Raw genomic sequence first — 12,895 nt, forward strand, 5'->3', positions numbered from 1 at the left:
AGGCGGCGGCCGCTCTGGCAGCAGCCATGCCAGGGGCTGGAGGGGCCAAATCTGAAGCCAGAGGCAACGGCCCTCTGCCTGGAGGAGGAGGGCTCATGGAGGAGATGAGTGCCCTGTTAGCAAGGAGGTAGCGACACATCATATATTACTCTTCGATTCAGTACGTCTCAAAATAGGCACTTGAGTCATATGAATGAATTTCAGATCTTGTTTCATATACTACAGAAAAGTGAAACTTGACACAGTTGCCATACAGTAGATTTAGCAAACCCCAATGTTGGTCGCAATGGATTTTGTTGTGCCACCTGAAGAATAAGTTCATGTACTCATCACTCTCACTATTCCTCAGTATTATGAGATGATATGTAGTAAAATCGTAATTTAAATGCACTTTGTTGCTGACAGAGAAGTATCACTGTAAGATCTAGAGAAATCTAAGGAATTTAGGTTTTAAAAATGTGGAGTTCAGGAGGAATTGTGTGGTCTGTGCTTTATGATATTAACATTAAACATGATGATATGTTTTTAAAAATAGCAACTGTTTTTCAGAAATAATTCTGGACTCTGTCTTACAGGAGAAGAATTGCAGAGAAGGGCTCATCACCTGAACCTGACCAGAGATCAGTAAGTACCATTAGATCCTTCTTGTCTGCTGTATTCATGGGGTAGGACTGGATAAGTCTGACTTCTTCCTACTCCATTCAAGCATGTACTAGGTATAAGCAAATTGATATTGGATTAGCATTTGTTGGATATGTGTAAAATTATGTGTGTTGACATATCAACTGTCTTTACATGCTTGAAAGAATAAATCAAATCAAATCATAGCAGGCTGCTCTCCCTATACTCATGTTGCGGTCTCATTAGTGCTGTTAGTTCGTCCATCTTGTTGGAGAGGGACCGCACGTTACCCATAACGACAGATGGTAAACATGGCTTATACTTCCGTTATGCCGCCTCTGCTGCCCTGCATTTTATGCTGTATTTCCGAGGGAATCTCCAGCTTCTCCTCGTGAGGTGGCCGGTCGTTTCTGAGTGCTAGTAGTTGGCTTGGGTGTAAATGCAACCGGCGTCTCCTGACTCCGGAGCTCGCAAAATAGTAAGAATCATAATGCAAACGCAGTAACAATTTGTACTCCTGGTAGCACACCACCACTAAGGACTACAGTAAGAGAATAACACAAAGCAAACACTGGAAAACTTAATAAAAACACGAAAGAAAACCCGACGAGACCAGAGCTGCTGAAACTTGCTGCCACTCCGCGCAGCGCATGCCAAAGCTGTATACAATTACTAGACTATAGTTTACAACTGAGAAAAAGGTGAGTAGAGAATGCATTTGGACCTTTCAAGTTAACATGAGGATTCACTTTTAGAAACTGCTAAATATGAAGGTCCTGTTTTTCTGAAACAGCTTACGGTATTTGCACTGCAATCAGTCATTTGGCTTATAGCATACAGCTCACTAGGCTGTGTTTTTAGCATCTAATACCAATATAGCTACAGTTTGTTTTGTTTGCATGTGTATTTCTTTTGTTTTGAGCATATAACAGCAATCTACCAATCTACAGTAGGTATCCAGTCATATTTGGTCATCATCAACACTTCAAGTCACGCTATGCTACATTTAAACCTGACTTCTGACTTTTGTATCTCTGCTAATTATCGCAGTACATATGCAGAGATTGTGTTAAAGTTTGCTCAACTTGTTATGCTTCTCTGTTTCTGCACAGATCAATGCTTCCTGTGCCTCCAACAGCAGTGGGCCCAGCCATCAGCCTAGACCTGGATGTAGACGATGTGGAGATGGAGAATTATGAGGTTAGTGTGGTTGGATGAAAACCAAATTAGGCCACATGTAAGCTTTCTCCACAATTTGATTGTATACTATATATAACAGAATCATGTTTCCATGTCTTTGCATACATAAAAATGAATTTCTCACCATTGATCAGTCACTGTTGTAAAAGTACTAAATATAGAAAAACCAAAAGTACACTAAAAACTCCAGTAAATCAGTCTCGCCATAAAACTGACATGCTTGCTCACGTGCACCCTCAGCAGGGTGGAAAAATAAAGCTCACTCCCTTTCTCTGCCTCCCTCCCTCCATCCTCCTCCTCCCTGTGTATTTATTCTGCTTGTGTTGTTTTCTAATAGACGACTGGGTGTTTTTTTTTTTTTTTTTAATATTTGTAAAGTTTTATGTTTTTTATATATATTTTTTTATGTTTTTTTTTTTTTTAAGGGGTGGAGGTTCAGCTGAAAATCTCCGTTAGTTCCAATAAATACATTTTAAGTAGTACATGACAGACCCAAAACATCACTGGCATTGTGCTTTCTTTCTCTGTGTGTAGGCATTACTAAATCTGGCCGAGAGGTTAGGGGAAGCAAAGCCGCGTGGACTCACAAAAGCAGATATAGAGCAACTTCCGTCCTACAGATTCAACCCAGAGAATCATCTGTCTGAGCAAACTCTGTAAGCCTTTTCATCACCCATTTAATAAAACAAACTTTTATACTTAGCCCATATAGACAATGTCCTAGTTACTCCTTCTTCTACTCTCTTTTCCTCAGGTGTGTTGTGTGCTTTAGTGACTTTGAGTGTAGGCAGCTACTTCGAGTATTACCTTGTAACCATGAATTCCACGCCAAATGTGTGGATAAATGGTTAAAGGTAAGTTGATGCCTGTCTCCATTTCATAGTGTGCACATTGTTTAATATAAATATTTTGATGCAATGTCTTTATACCCGGTTTCCACTTGTCTTCCAGACCAATCGTACTTGTCCTATCTGCCGAGCCGATGCCTCGGACGTACACCGCGAGGTGGAGTGAGAACTGTCTCTGAGTGCTGAACTGGAAAGCTGCACACACCAGAGGCTGACCCAAAAACTGGGGACACCTGCCACCTAACCTGCGTCCTCCAGTAAATATAGCTTATCAACCCACTATTCCTGCCCCCTTTCCTAAATAATAAGCAATCCAGGATTGTTTCTGGAGCCTGTTGTACCTCTGCTGTGCTTCATTGTCCAAGTCTCACGAAACCCACTGCCTATTGCAGCCTATAGCCAGAGTTCTGGGATTGCCAGCCAGTTCTTTCTCCACCCCCTCGTTGCAGAGTCCAAAGATTTTCCATACAATGCATTATTTGCTGCTTTTGTTTACAGGGTTTCATTTTTATTTAGTGGAATTGGTTGTGGTGTTCTTGAATAGTGGAGAGTCCTGCATTGGAAGAGGTGAGTCAGGAGCCTGGAGGATGATAGGCTGGACACCTTGTGCAATTAGCAGAAAAAAATAATAGGAATACTTCAACATGAGTATCTGTGTTTGGAGGCAACGTCTGACCATCATAGATGCATGTTTGTGTAGGTGTTTGGGCAAAGTGACTTGTTAATAATGTATGTTCTGCAATAATGTATTGATAATTTCAACAGTTTTACCCCTTGTTTGTTTTAGATGTTGCCAATGCTATTGTGAAAGTGTGATGTGCTGTGGTTAAATGCGGATTCTGTTAAGCCTGAGGTTATGGACTGCAAGTGATGGGACATGCAACCACGGGGTGTCTTCTACCCCAGATAATCCACTCTGGAACACAGATCTGTACAAAAAGCAGTCACAGAACAGTGGGCTGCGTCTTTCCGAGGTCATCTGGCGTAACTGCACAAGTGCTACATCCAACCTCCACGTCAGCATGGTTCCTCTGGCAAGTGCGTACGTGTGTGTGTGTGTGTGTGTGTGTGTGTGTGTCTATGTTTGTCCTGTTCACAGAGCCAATGCATTGTGTAACCACTGGATACAGGGCAGCATGCTAGGATTTGCATGAACTGTTGATTCTGACTAGCAATATTTTAATCAAGCATTGCCACCAAAATGATCAAATTTTAAGAAAAATGAGACAAAGATGCATACTAAAAGAACTGCTTACTTATTCAGAAAGAGCCATGAGGGAAGACTAGCATGTGGTTCCACCATGACTGCGTTTAAGGATGGGGAGTCTTCGTCTGAAGGCTTTGCTGATGCCATAGAGTTCTGGAGGCCTGTGCAGAAAGCAATATGTGCAGTGAGTGGCGAGTTTTAAAATGAACTTTTTCTTCCCCTTGTAGGAAGACTGGGCTTTTTATTTCTTTGTTTGTGAGCTAAATCCAATATACAAATATAGCCTACTGTTCAAGATTTCAGCTCTGCCTTCTTATGACCTTGACAAGCACAAACCTATTATTAATCCTGAGAATACTTTTGTCATTTCCACTTGTTTTAAATGTATGCTGTTTTTAAAAAAATGGTTTATTTATTGGTTTTATCTTCTGGAGAATATACGTTGAAGGAAACAGTCGGAGCACTAACAATGTTTGTGTATGGTATGTGATATACTCTGCTAACTTGGTCAGGTCATTACCTTAGGCCATTGTAATAGTGTTGTAAAAGAGCAACATGTATAGCTTCAGTGTGAATGCTTTTAGATAAACATTTGAAGACAGAAGAATGTTGAAAACCCTTGTAGAAGTCACTGGTGACACTCCACAATATGCCAGCTGTCTGTATCCCACACGATAAAAACGACACCGAGTTGGAGTGTTTGGTAATGCAGAAACGCTGTTGAGACTTCAGTTCCCTGCTTGTGCTCTCACTAAGACAACAGGATACATTTGGGGTGTGAGGGGAAAAGAACAACAAATGAACTTCTGTCTTCTAACTGCCCCCCAGTAAGCACTAACAGGCAGTTGTAACCTTTGCTTTTATGTGTAAAGGGATCTTGCCTTTTTCTTTACTTTTTTTTCTTAAGTGAATGTCTTTGACGTGTGTGCCACCTTCAAGAGAAAAGAAGAAGCCATTTAATGAGTTAACACCCACAGCTTTGAGAATTAACCTATGTGTACATATCTATTCGCTGGCATATATTGTAAGTTTAAAAAATCACTCAGGGCCTCTCAGTATATAAAAATAGAGAACAGTCCATTTTAAATGGAAAAGATGCCATGAAAAGGGTATATCTGAATTTAGTTTGGTCGTTTTTCTCAGACCATAATTTAATGTAATCAATTATAATATTCTGTTTTGTCTGAAATAGTAGATATTACATAATTTAAAGACAGGCATGCAAGAAAAAAGATCAGTAAATATGTTATTAATATTCACTGAAAAGAGGCAATGTACACTGCAACCCATTACAAGTGTGTTATTCAGACCTGTTTGAATTTTGTTCTTGTACTCAAACCATATGTTGAGACATAGCGGTTGTGATCCCATTTCTTAAATGTGCCGCCGTGCACACTATCCTACCTAATTCACTCCCAGATCTACTTCAGAGATGTTTGCATGACTTAAAAAACAAAAAAAAAAGTAAAACAAGTGTGTTTTAGTGGAGGATATCAAAATCTGGTGGGGACCTTTATAGTGGTGCACAATATGCATGCTTGTCAACCAGATCCCAATTGATTTTTAGTTCTAGTTGGCTTTGGGTTCTGGGGGTTTGAATCTTAACGCTCAGCTGATAACTGCCATGCATTGTACTGCACACATTTGTAACAGAACTGAATGACTACAAGATTTTATTGCGCTAACTTCATTTTATAGAAAAGGAAAAAAAAAACTGGTCTTGAATCCAGAAATTCTTACATACATTGTGTTACTGTTATTGCCCTAACGACTGAAAATTACATGCTCTGAAACTACTGTAGTTTATCAAAAGCCATAGTGAAAAGGTGCTAGATGTTTTGCTTTTAGGTATGAAAATTCACTTGCGTGAATGCAATAGTTTGTCATGGATCTCATGTATTCTTAAAGCATGTTATACTAATACCCCTAAACAATGTCAGTGAAAATCAATATAGTTTAAGGGATTTAAAAAAAAAAGAAGAAAGTGTTGTCATACTTATTTCATTGTAGTACTGTACCTGCCTATCAGGCATTTGCTCTCAGTGTATCAATAGCTTAAAATGTATTGTTCACGTATAGATACCTTAATTCATGTTAATGTTAGCACTATTATTTTTGGAGTAAATATTTAATTGACTATCCAGCTACCCTAATGAATATAAAGAGAACCTCCCATTAAGGACTAGGTAATGAGGACATTTTTAATGACAACTGAGAATAGAGTCTTGTAGTCTTTCTGTTAAGAGTTAATGAATAATCTCACAGCTTGTATGGTGCAAAAATGTGTTCCAATAAGCAGCTAAAGTTTATTTAGGATTTGTGACTGATTGCTCAATAGATGCCATTTATTGTTTACCAATGATTTTTTGCTGTGGTGGGATAGTGGTTTACTGTTCTTACTCTCCCTGGCCTCTAGGGGTCCTTGCCTGAACACCAGACTACCCACCTGCCAACAGAGCCAGGGGCATGTGTTCTGTGTTAGGCAGATATTTTGCTTTGGTACTTGCACATTTACAGTTACCTCATTTTTTCCATGTTTGTATTCCGGGGTGGGGGAGAAAACAACTAATATATATTATATATAGGAAATGGTTCTTATTAATGTTATAATTTTTCATTCCATTGGAATCATATTGTTTGTAGCATTTAACATAACTAGTTAGTGTATTATATATACATCTGTATACTGTTTGAAATTTTTAAGATTTGTACTTTTTTTAAATGAAAGTTGCTAGTTATGCTTTACCAAGTAGTGCAATCATATTTTTTTTTTTTTAATTGTTGTGGCTGATTTGAGAGGGTTGTTCACTAATAAATGTATGATGTATACCAATATCAGGCTTGTTTTGCTTGGCATTAAGCTGTTGAAAGGTTAAAAGGCAATTTTTAAAATAACACTAATCCTTAAGTGCATTCTAGTGAAAACTGTTCAGTCTTAAAATTAATGAAAATATCCTACTCATCAAAATTATTTTCTCTTCAGGGTTAGGGTTACCCTCTTATCAAATCACCGCACAGAAAAGAGCCACCCCGTTCGCTGCACCTAATCATCACAAGCAAGTGTCGTACATTCTCAAAGCCACATTTTTTAAAATGTTTTAATTTATAGTTGGAAAATTACATCTTTACATGAGCCCATTTAGATGTTACAGGCAAAACAGGCATTTATGAGCAGCCACAGGCACACTATGGGCAGACCTGTACTATACTATATAAAGCCATATGTAAAAGCTGTGGCCTCTGTTAAGTCTTTTATCCTTCATGGGCTTGAGGCAGTCTGCTTTTACATAGTAACCCACCTGCATTAGGTCATTTTATGAGTCAAAAAAAAGGTCAGGTATACTTAGAATTTTAAATATCTAACTTATGTACAGGTCATGGCCCATTTGAAACTGGGTTTCCACATTTTTTTTTATGTCCAAATCCACCAACCTGCTCCCTGAAGTACTACATTTGCTCTCCACACCACACAGATTAACAATCACAGTAGTACCAAACTGAACTGAGACCAGTCTCTGTGCTGGTCAGTCAGGTGGGGGAGCATGTGTAAACTTAAGGCAAAGGGGATGGTGAATTAGGATACATGGATCAAACATCAAGTCTCTGACAAAGTAAAAATAGCAAAGGCATTTGCACCATCAGAGAAATCCATACTTCATGCTGCATCTTGTTATCAGTAGGTATTAATACAACCTGCCTTCCTCAGTTGCCCCAACATCAGTCAATGTGGGATATGGTTCTGGTTTTGCACAAAGCTATGCTACTGTTAAAGTACATTTCTGTATGTGATTAATTAATTAATGCTGCAACAGTTGCTGGTGAGGAAGGACTTGAATTAACTGGTAGCTGTCCACACAGAGAAAGATGAGTTCAAGGAAGGACTTCAAGAAATATTTATTTGATAAAATTCAAGACTTTCCAGGCTACTGGGAACCCTGTAAACACAACCGAACAAGGACTGGATGCAGGGTGCTTTTAAACATTTCCAGGTTAGGATTTTATCTCAATGATCCCTTGTGCATGACAGGAAAAAAATGTTATGTGGGGTGGAGGGGCACTGGAGGAAAATATGTTTCCACATAGAGAGGGTATGTCATCTATTAATCGTCCGTAAGGTCCTGAACAAAAAGGACCTCGGAGCGGCTGAGTCCTGCCTCCTTCAGTGTGGGAGGGTTGGGCTGCTCGTCAGTTGGAAGGCAGGGCAAGACTCGGCGAGGGAAGTTTGTAATTATCTGAAACTTCTCTGGGGTTTCTTTCAAAGAGAAAATGAAGTCGTATATTACCTGTGAATGAAAAAGAAAAAACAGGCATTAGAACAGGCAAATGACTACAAGAAAGAGAAGAAATTCATCACATAACGACAATGTAAGTTTATTTGTATAGCACATTTTCACACACAAAGGAAAGTGCTTTAGTGCATAAGTACTGGGGTGGGAGTGGGAAAAAAAAAATCGCTCCACATTAAAATTCGGATTGTAAAGTACTTGGATTTGATGCTCATCAGAACCAGTTAGCTTAACTGTCTGCTAAGCTTCCTCAGCTGCTCAATGGGCACAGGACAGAAATCAGTTGTATGACACCGTAAACTAGAGCAAGGGCCAAAATATAGCACCCTGCTTTTTCTTTATTGAATTAAATCATGTTTCAATTAAAAATTGTTCTGAAGCAAATCGTGACAACACAGGGTCTTCATAACTCTAGTACTCACAGTCAAAGACTGCCCAAAGAGGAATCGTCTCTCTACTCGTGTATCATTGGGCATTTTAAACACTATTTTGACACTTTCTGGATCATCTGCAGGCGGCTCTGGGGGAACACATTCTGACTTCCTCTCCTTCTCCTCTTCCAGTGTCTGGAGTTGTACAAAAGTTAATCATTAAGAGAAGAATTTTATGAATGTTAAGGGGCAAATGTCTGAAATTTTATTTTAAATAATGATTGGTTAAGGTCTCTATGTGCAGAGTGCCATGTGGAATGGAAAATAAGACTCACTCTTCGTCTCTGCTCCTCAGCGAGAGCACTCTGTCGAACCTTCTCCTCCTCTTGTCTCCGCTGCTCCTGCTCCTCCCTTTTCTTTCGCTCCTTCTCCTGGTCAGCACGAAGGGAGACCAGATAGGCCTCATCCTGCTGCTGCCTTAGCACTTGGGTCTCGTTCCTCTCCTCCCTTTGGGGGAAAAAAAAAAAACAAGTCTACTATAGACAAGTCAATATGTGGCATTAAACAGGACTGTAAACTGAGACTGAAAATGAAATGTCAAGCATTTGACTTTTAATCAAATCCACAACATGTAACTTCCAGTTTTTGGTATGTTACCTACCTCTGATACAACGTCTGCAAGTAAAGCAAAGCAACCTAGTGTGAATTTGATTTCTGCACCTTTCAAGACGCTCTGACATCAGATACGTTTGGTTGGCATCCATGATGAAGGTGAGCTGATTGATGAGGTCCTCTGGCTGAATGAGGCCCTCAAGCCTCCCCACCACTGTCATCTTGCGGTCCTTCAGCATTATCATGGCCAGGAATGGATAGGTGTTTTCCCGCAATGCTTGGGACACTAAAACAGTCAAAAATTATCCAGTCAAATTTTACTGCTTGTACAGTACTGCTACTCTGCATTTATTTAATTAGTAGGTAGTTTACACATGCATGAAACAAATCATATTCTGCTTCATCCTTAATGTTAGTTAGCATGCAAACAATTTAATGTTCCAAAATTCTGAGTTTTCTATGTCTATTACCGCCTCAACACAAAGAAATTTTGTTTGTGCCATTCAAAGCAAACAATCTGACTCAAGCAACTCAACATGCATGTTTCTAGAAATAATGTCCCAGTTACTGATAATACCACAGGACTTGCTGTCTATTTCAATCTTTTTCTGATTTTGACAAACATTTTTCAGGTTCTCTGCATTACCATGGTGACAGAAATCTCAATATAGACAATCACCACTTCCCCTTTGTTATTCTGTCTTTCATTAGGCCAAACATGAGGGGCACTTTTACATTCCACTTGCAAATCCTCCAGTTTGACTTATATCTCATACCTCATCATACAATAGATGGACATAGTATGTGCACATACGTGATGATACTTGGTATTTTCATGATCACTGTCATCCATGTTACACTAACAGTTGATTTACAACATATGGTCAGTTAAAACATAAAAACATTAGCATACCTCTATAGCCCTCAGGCTTGCTGGTTGAGCATGCCCAAAAGAGCATTCGTGTGTTGAGGAAGGTTATGACCTCTTCTGTACATAACGTGGAGCTAGGAAGTGACAGAGCAGTAGCACAAAAACAACCATTTAACAGGGAACCTTTTGTGTGTGTATGCAGATATAAATCTACTATAGAGTTGTCTTGAAAACATGCAAAAAAAAAAAAGAAAAACAACAACCACACTGCTTCAGTGACACTAATAGTGGTGTGACAAAGACAACAGGAATTGTTGGTATAAAAATATATGTTATACCGGCAAAACTCATCAGTGTCTTGGTGATCATCCCCATGAAGGTACACTAATAGGTAGCGAAGCTCCCGTTTGGCATCATTCAGTGCCTACGTGTGTCACAGTAAAACAAAAACAATGCAGCCTACTGCAGTTTTATCTTGCTAACTGACTGAACTTGATTTGAAGCAGAAAAAATATGCTGCCCTCACTGTCTCTGAACTTACCTGGCTGTATGTTCCCTGGTAAAATACTGGGTGTGACTGACCATACGTCTCCTGAAAACTATGAATGAAAGACACAACATCGCCAACAGGGTCTGTAACACGACCGCGAGGATCTGGCCTGATGAATCGCAGGGCAAACCTTGAAGGAAGGAGCAAAAAAAAAAAAGAGTGCGGCAATCATTACTTTACTCAACCTAACAGCTACAAGTTTAAATCAAATACGCTTGAATTACCTGAATATATCCAGAAGTGTGTAATATGTAAATCTGAAAGGTAGCATTATCAAGTAGTAACTCCATCCTAGTAATCCCTGGAAAACAGAACAGAAAAGAACCCAAATGACACCATAAACAACAGAAATATAAATTAAGAAAGTCCAGCTAGAATGCAGCTGTGTGTCATTAACAAAAGTTTTACAAAATGCTGGCAGTAACTGAGCTATCATCCTAAAGCTAAGACATGCAAGCCTATAGACCTACCCTGGGTTGTGGCCTTGATACGATGTAACTATATACTCTGTGGTCTGCTGTATTGACCTGTAATGGTCTGGGTGTTGGAGGGTTAAACACACTGGGCACTCCCTCCTGCTCATTGAGTCTGTCTTGTACTGCAGCCTGAAACACAAAATTAAGACCATCATATTTGTCTGTAAATAAACCATAAGGAAAAAATGGCAGGGGAGGGGGGCAAGCCAGCACAGTTCACACAAGCTGTATCAATATTAATGTATACAGAACCATGAAAATCAAATTGCAAACCCTGAGACTTTACCTCTATGTTCCAATTATGCTGCTCTAATGTTCGACGACATTGGTCCATTGATTCCAAACCTGTTAGGTCCTGTTAGACATACAAAGAAAGTCAGATTGAAGGCTTTAAATTTCTCATAAAAAGGAAGTTTGTACGTATAGTACCTGGGGTTCGTTCAGTGGCTTATATGGTACTAGTTTGTTGTGATGAATACCTCATAAAAATGTTTAGTAGAGCCATAACGTTAACGTACAAAAGTAACTTGGACCGAACGTCAGAGGTTGTAGAAAGAAATAAGTATAACCGATAACTGACATTTAATTATACATACCTACCTCTAAATTATATGTCAATATAGATAAAAAAAGAAGTCGTTTTACGTTATCGTTGCCCAAAACAGGATAGCATTAAATCACAATTTAGCTAGCTCTACAAAATATCAAGCGATTACAACTAGCTGTTCAAACGTATATTAGAGGAGCAGGCTACAAATTAAAGGGAAGGGAAGGAAAGATGCGTCACTGTTATTGTCATGAAATTAACAAATTCGTTTCGTTGTGTTGCTGAGAAACTTCAGCGACAGCTTGATCATGACCACTGTGCTAACGTTAACTCAGCAAGTGTTTTCAGGGAGCGTCAGTGAAAACCTAACATTAGCTAAGTTAACGTAAAGTTAAAAAATGCCGTTACTCAGAAACGCAGCATGAGTGATGTCAATAAACAATATTGTATGAGGAAAGTTATATGTCTATGAGTAAAATATAATAAACATTAAGCTATTTACGTCCACCAAATACCCTTTAATTCCGTTAAATTGTTAGCGAGCTTAGCCACTCTTAGCTAGTGTTAGTTTTGCTAACGTTAGCTGCTAGTCAAGTTAACGGGTAACGTTATCGAAGTTGACTGTGCAAAAAACGTTTTAACACATACAGCTCCACCTGTTTACACTGATTCAGCATCAACAACTATATGAGGTTTCAACCGGACATGTGCTAATGTAAAATTTAGACAATATACCTGAAACTGAAGGAGCTTCTCAGTCTGCGCCTGAGATAATTCTGGCTCATCTGGCGCCGCCATCTTACCTCGCCAATCATCTAGCAAGGCGTAAAAACGTCAACTGTCTTTCCCTGATGCTACCGTGCTGCCACAACCTCTGCGGCTTACTGCCACCCAGCGCTGTGGATGTAACCTTGCAAGATTACCACAGCGGCCTGGGCATTCACACTGAAGATTGATCTGAAAGGTTGTGTTATATATTCTATCAAAAATGAAAAGATTTACTCACATTCTTTTTGACTTCAACATTAATCAAGTGCCCAATGGCAAAGTATAAGCGATTGATATATTGGCTACCTAAATTAATTAGCCTACTGAAATACATAAAATTACTACAAAGCCTGGGCATTCACAACCGTGGTCCACTGTACTGAAGATTAATCTGAAAGGTTGTGTTATATATATATTCTATCAAAAATGAAAAAGATTTACTCACATTCTATTTGACTTCAACATTAATCAAGTGCCCAATGGCAAAGTATAAGCGATTGATATATTGGCTACCTAAATTAATTAGCCTACTGAAATA

General features: G+C 39.1%; 2 protein-coding genes across 16 annotated transcripts in view; one reads left to right on the forward strand and one right to left on the reverse strand.

Annotated features, from left to right (window-relative positions):
- Window positions 1–6,661, forward strand: part of rnf44 (ring finger protein 44) — an 18,583-nt gene extending 11,922 nt beyond the window's left edge. For 8 of the 14 annotated variants that reach the window (XM_020595217.1, XM_020595196.1, XM_020595209.1 and 5 more), the window contains 4 exons: window positions 1,734–1,821; window positions 2,356–2,477; window positions 2,576–2,675; window positions 2,773–5,590. In XM_020595217.1, the coding sequence (XP_020450873.1) occupies window positions 1,734–1,821; window positions 2,356–2,477; window positions 2,576–2,675; window positions 2,773–2,835 (373 nt within the window). In that variant the 3' untranslated portion in view covers window positions 2,836–5,590. Of the gene's footprint in view, window positions 1–1,733; window positions 1,822–2,355; window positions 2,478–2,575; window positions 2,676–2,772; window positions 5,591–6,292 lie in introns of those variants that run through there. The other 6 variants (XR_002274557.1, XR_002274555.1, XR_002274547.1 and 3 more) reach the window with 6 other exon arrangements.
- Window positions 6,662–7,751: 1,090 nt separating this feature from the next.
- faf2 (Fas associated factor family member 2) lies at window positions 7,752–12,457 on the reverse strand. Of its 2 annotated transcripts, none has more exons than XM_020595292.1 (11): window positions 12,325–12,457; window positions 11,329–11,397; window positions 11,037–11,171; window positions 10,791–10,867; window positions 10,558–10,696; window positions 10,355–10,440; window positions 10,059–10,150; window positions 9,254–9,431; window positions 8,869–9,040; window positions 8,585–8,728; window positions 7,752–8,159 (listed from the first exon to the last, which is right to left on the reverse strand). In XM_020595292.1, the coding sequence occupies exons 1-11, from the start codon at window positions 12,385–12,387 to the stop codon at window positions 7,977–7,979; spliced, it is 1,338 nt and encodes a 445-aa protein (XP_020450948.1). In that variant the 5' UTR covers window positions 12,388–12,457; the 3' UTR covers window positions 7,752–7,976. The 2 variants fall into 2 exon arrangements, with proteins under 2 accessions (XP_020450948.1, XP_020450957.1); XM_020595301.1 differs by lacking the exon at window positions 12,325–12,457 and adding an exon at window positions 11,472–11,776.
- Between the last annotated feature and the right edge of the window lie 438 nt (window positions 12,458–12,895).

Source organism: Monopterus albus, unplaced genomic scaffold (genome assembly GCF_001952655.1).
Source record: "Monopterus albus unplaced genomic scaffold, M_albus_1.0 scaffold2.1, whole genome shotgun sequence".
Lineage (NCBI taxonomy): Eukaryota > Metazoa > Chordata > Actinopteri > Synbranchiformes > Synbranchidae > Monopterus > Monopterus albus.

What these genes read in the sequence shown, in the direction of transcription:
- faf2 (XM_020595292.1), bottom strand. Translation starts at nt 12,387, where the DNA reads ATGGCGGCGCCAGATGAGCCAGAATTATCTCAGGCGCAGACTGAGAAG. An exon ending in ACACTTCTGGATATATTCAG is followed by an intron (nt 10,697 to 10,790) that starts GTAATTCAAGCG and finishes CCTTCCTTCAAG; the next exon opens with GTTTGCCCTGCGATTCATCA. An exon ending in CAAGCCTGAGGGCTATAGAG is followed by an intron (nt 9,432 to 10,058) that starts GTATGCTAATGT and finishes TGACTGTTTTAG; the next exon opens with TGTCCCAAGCATTGCGGGAA.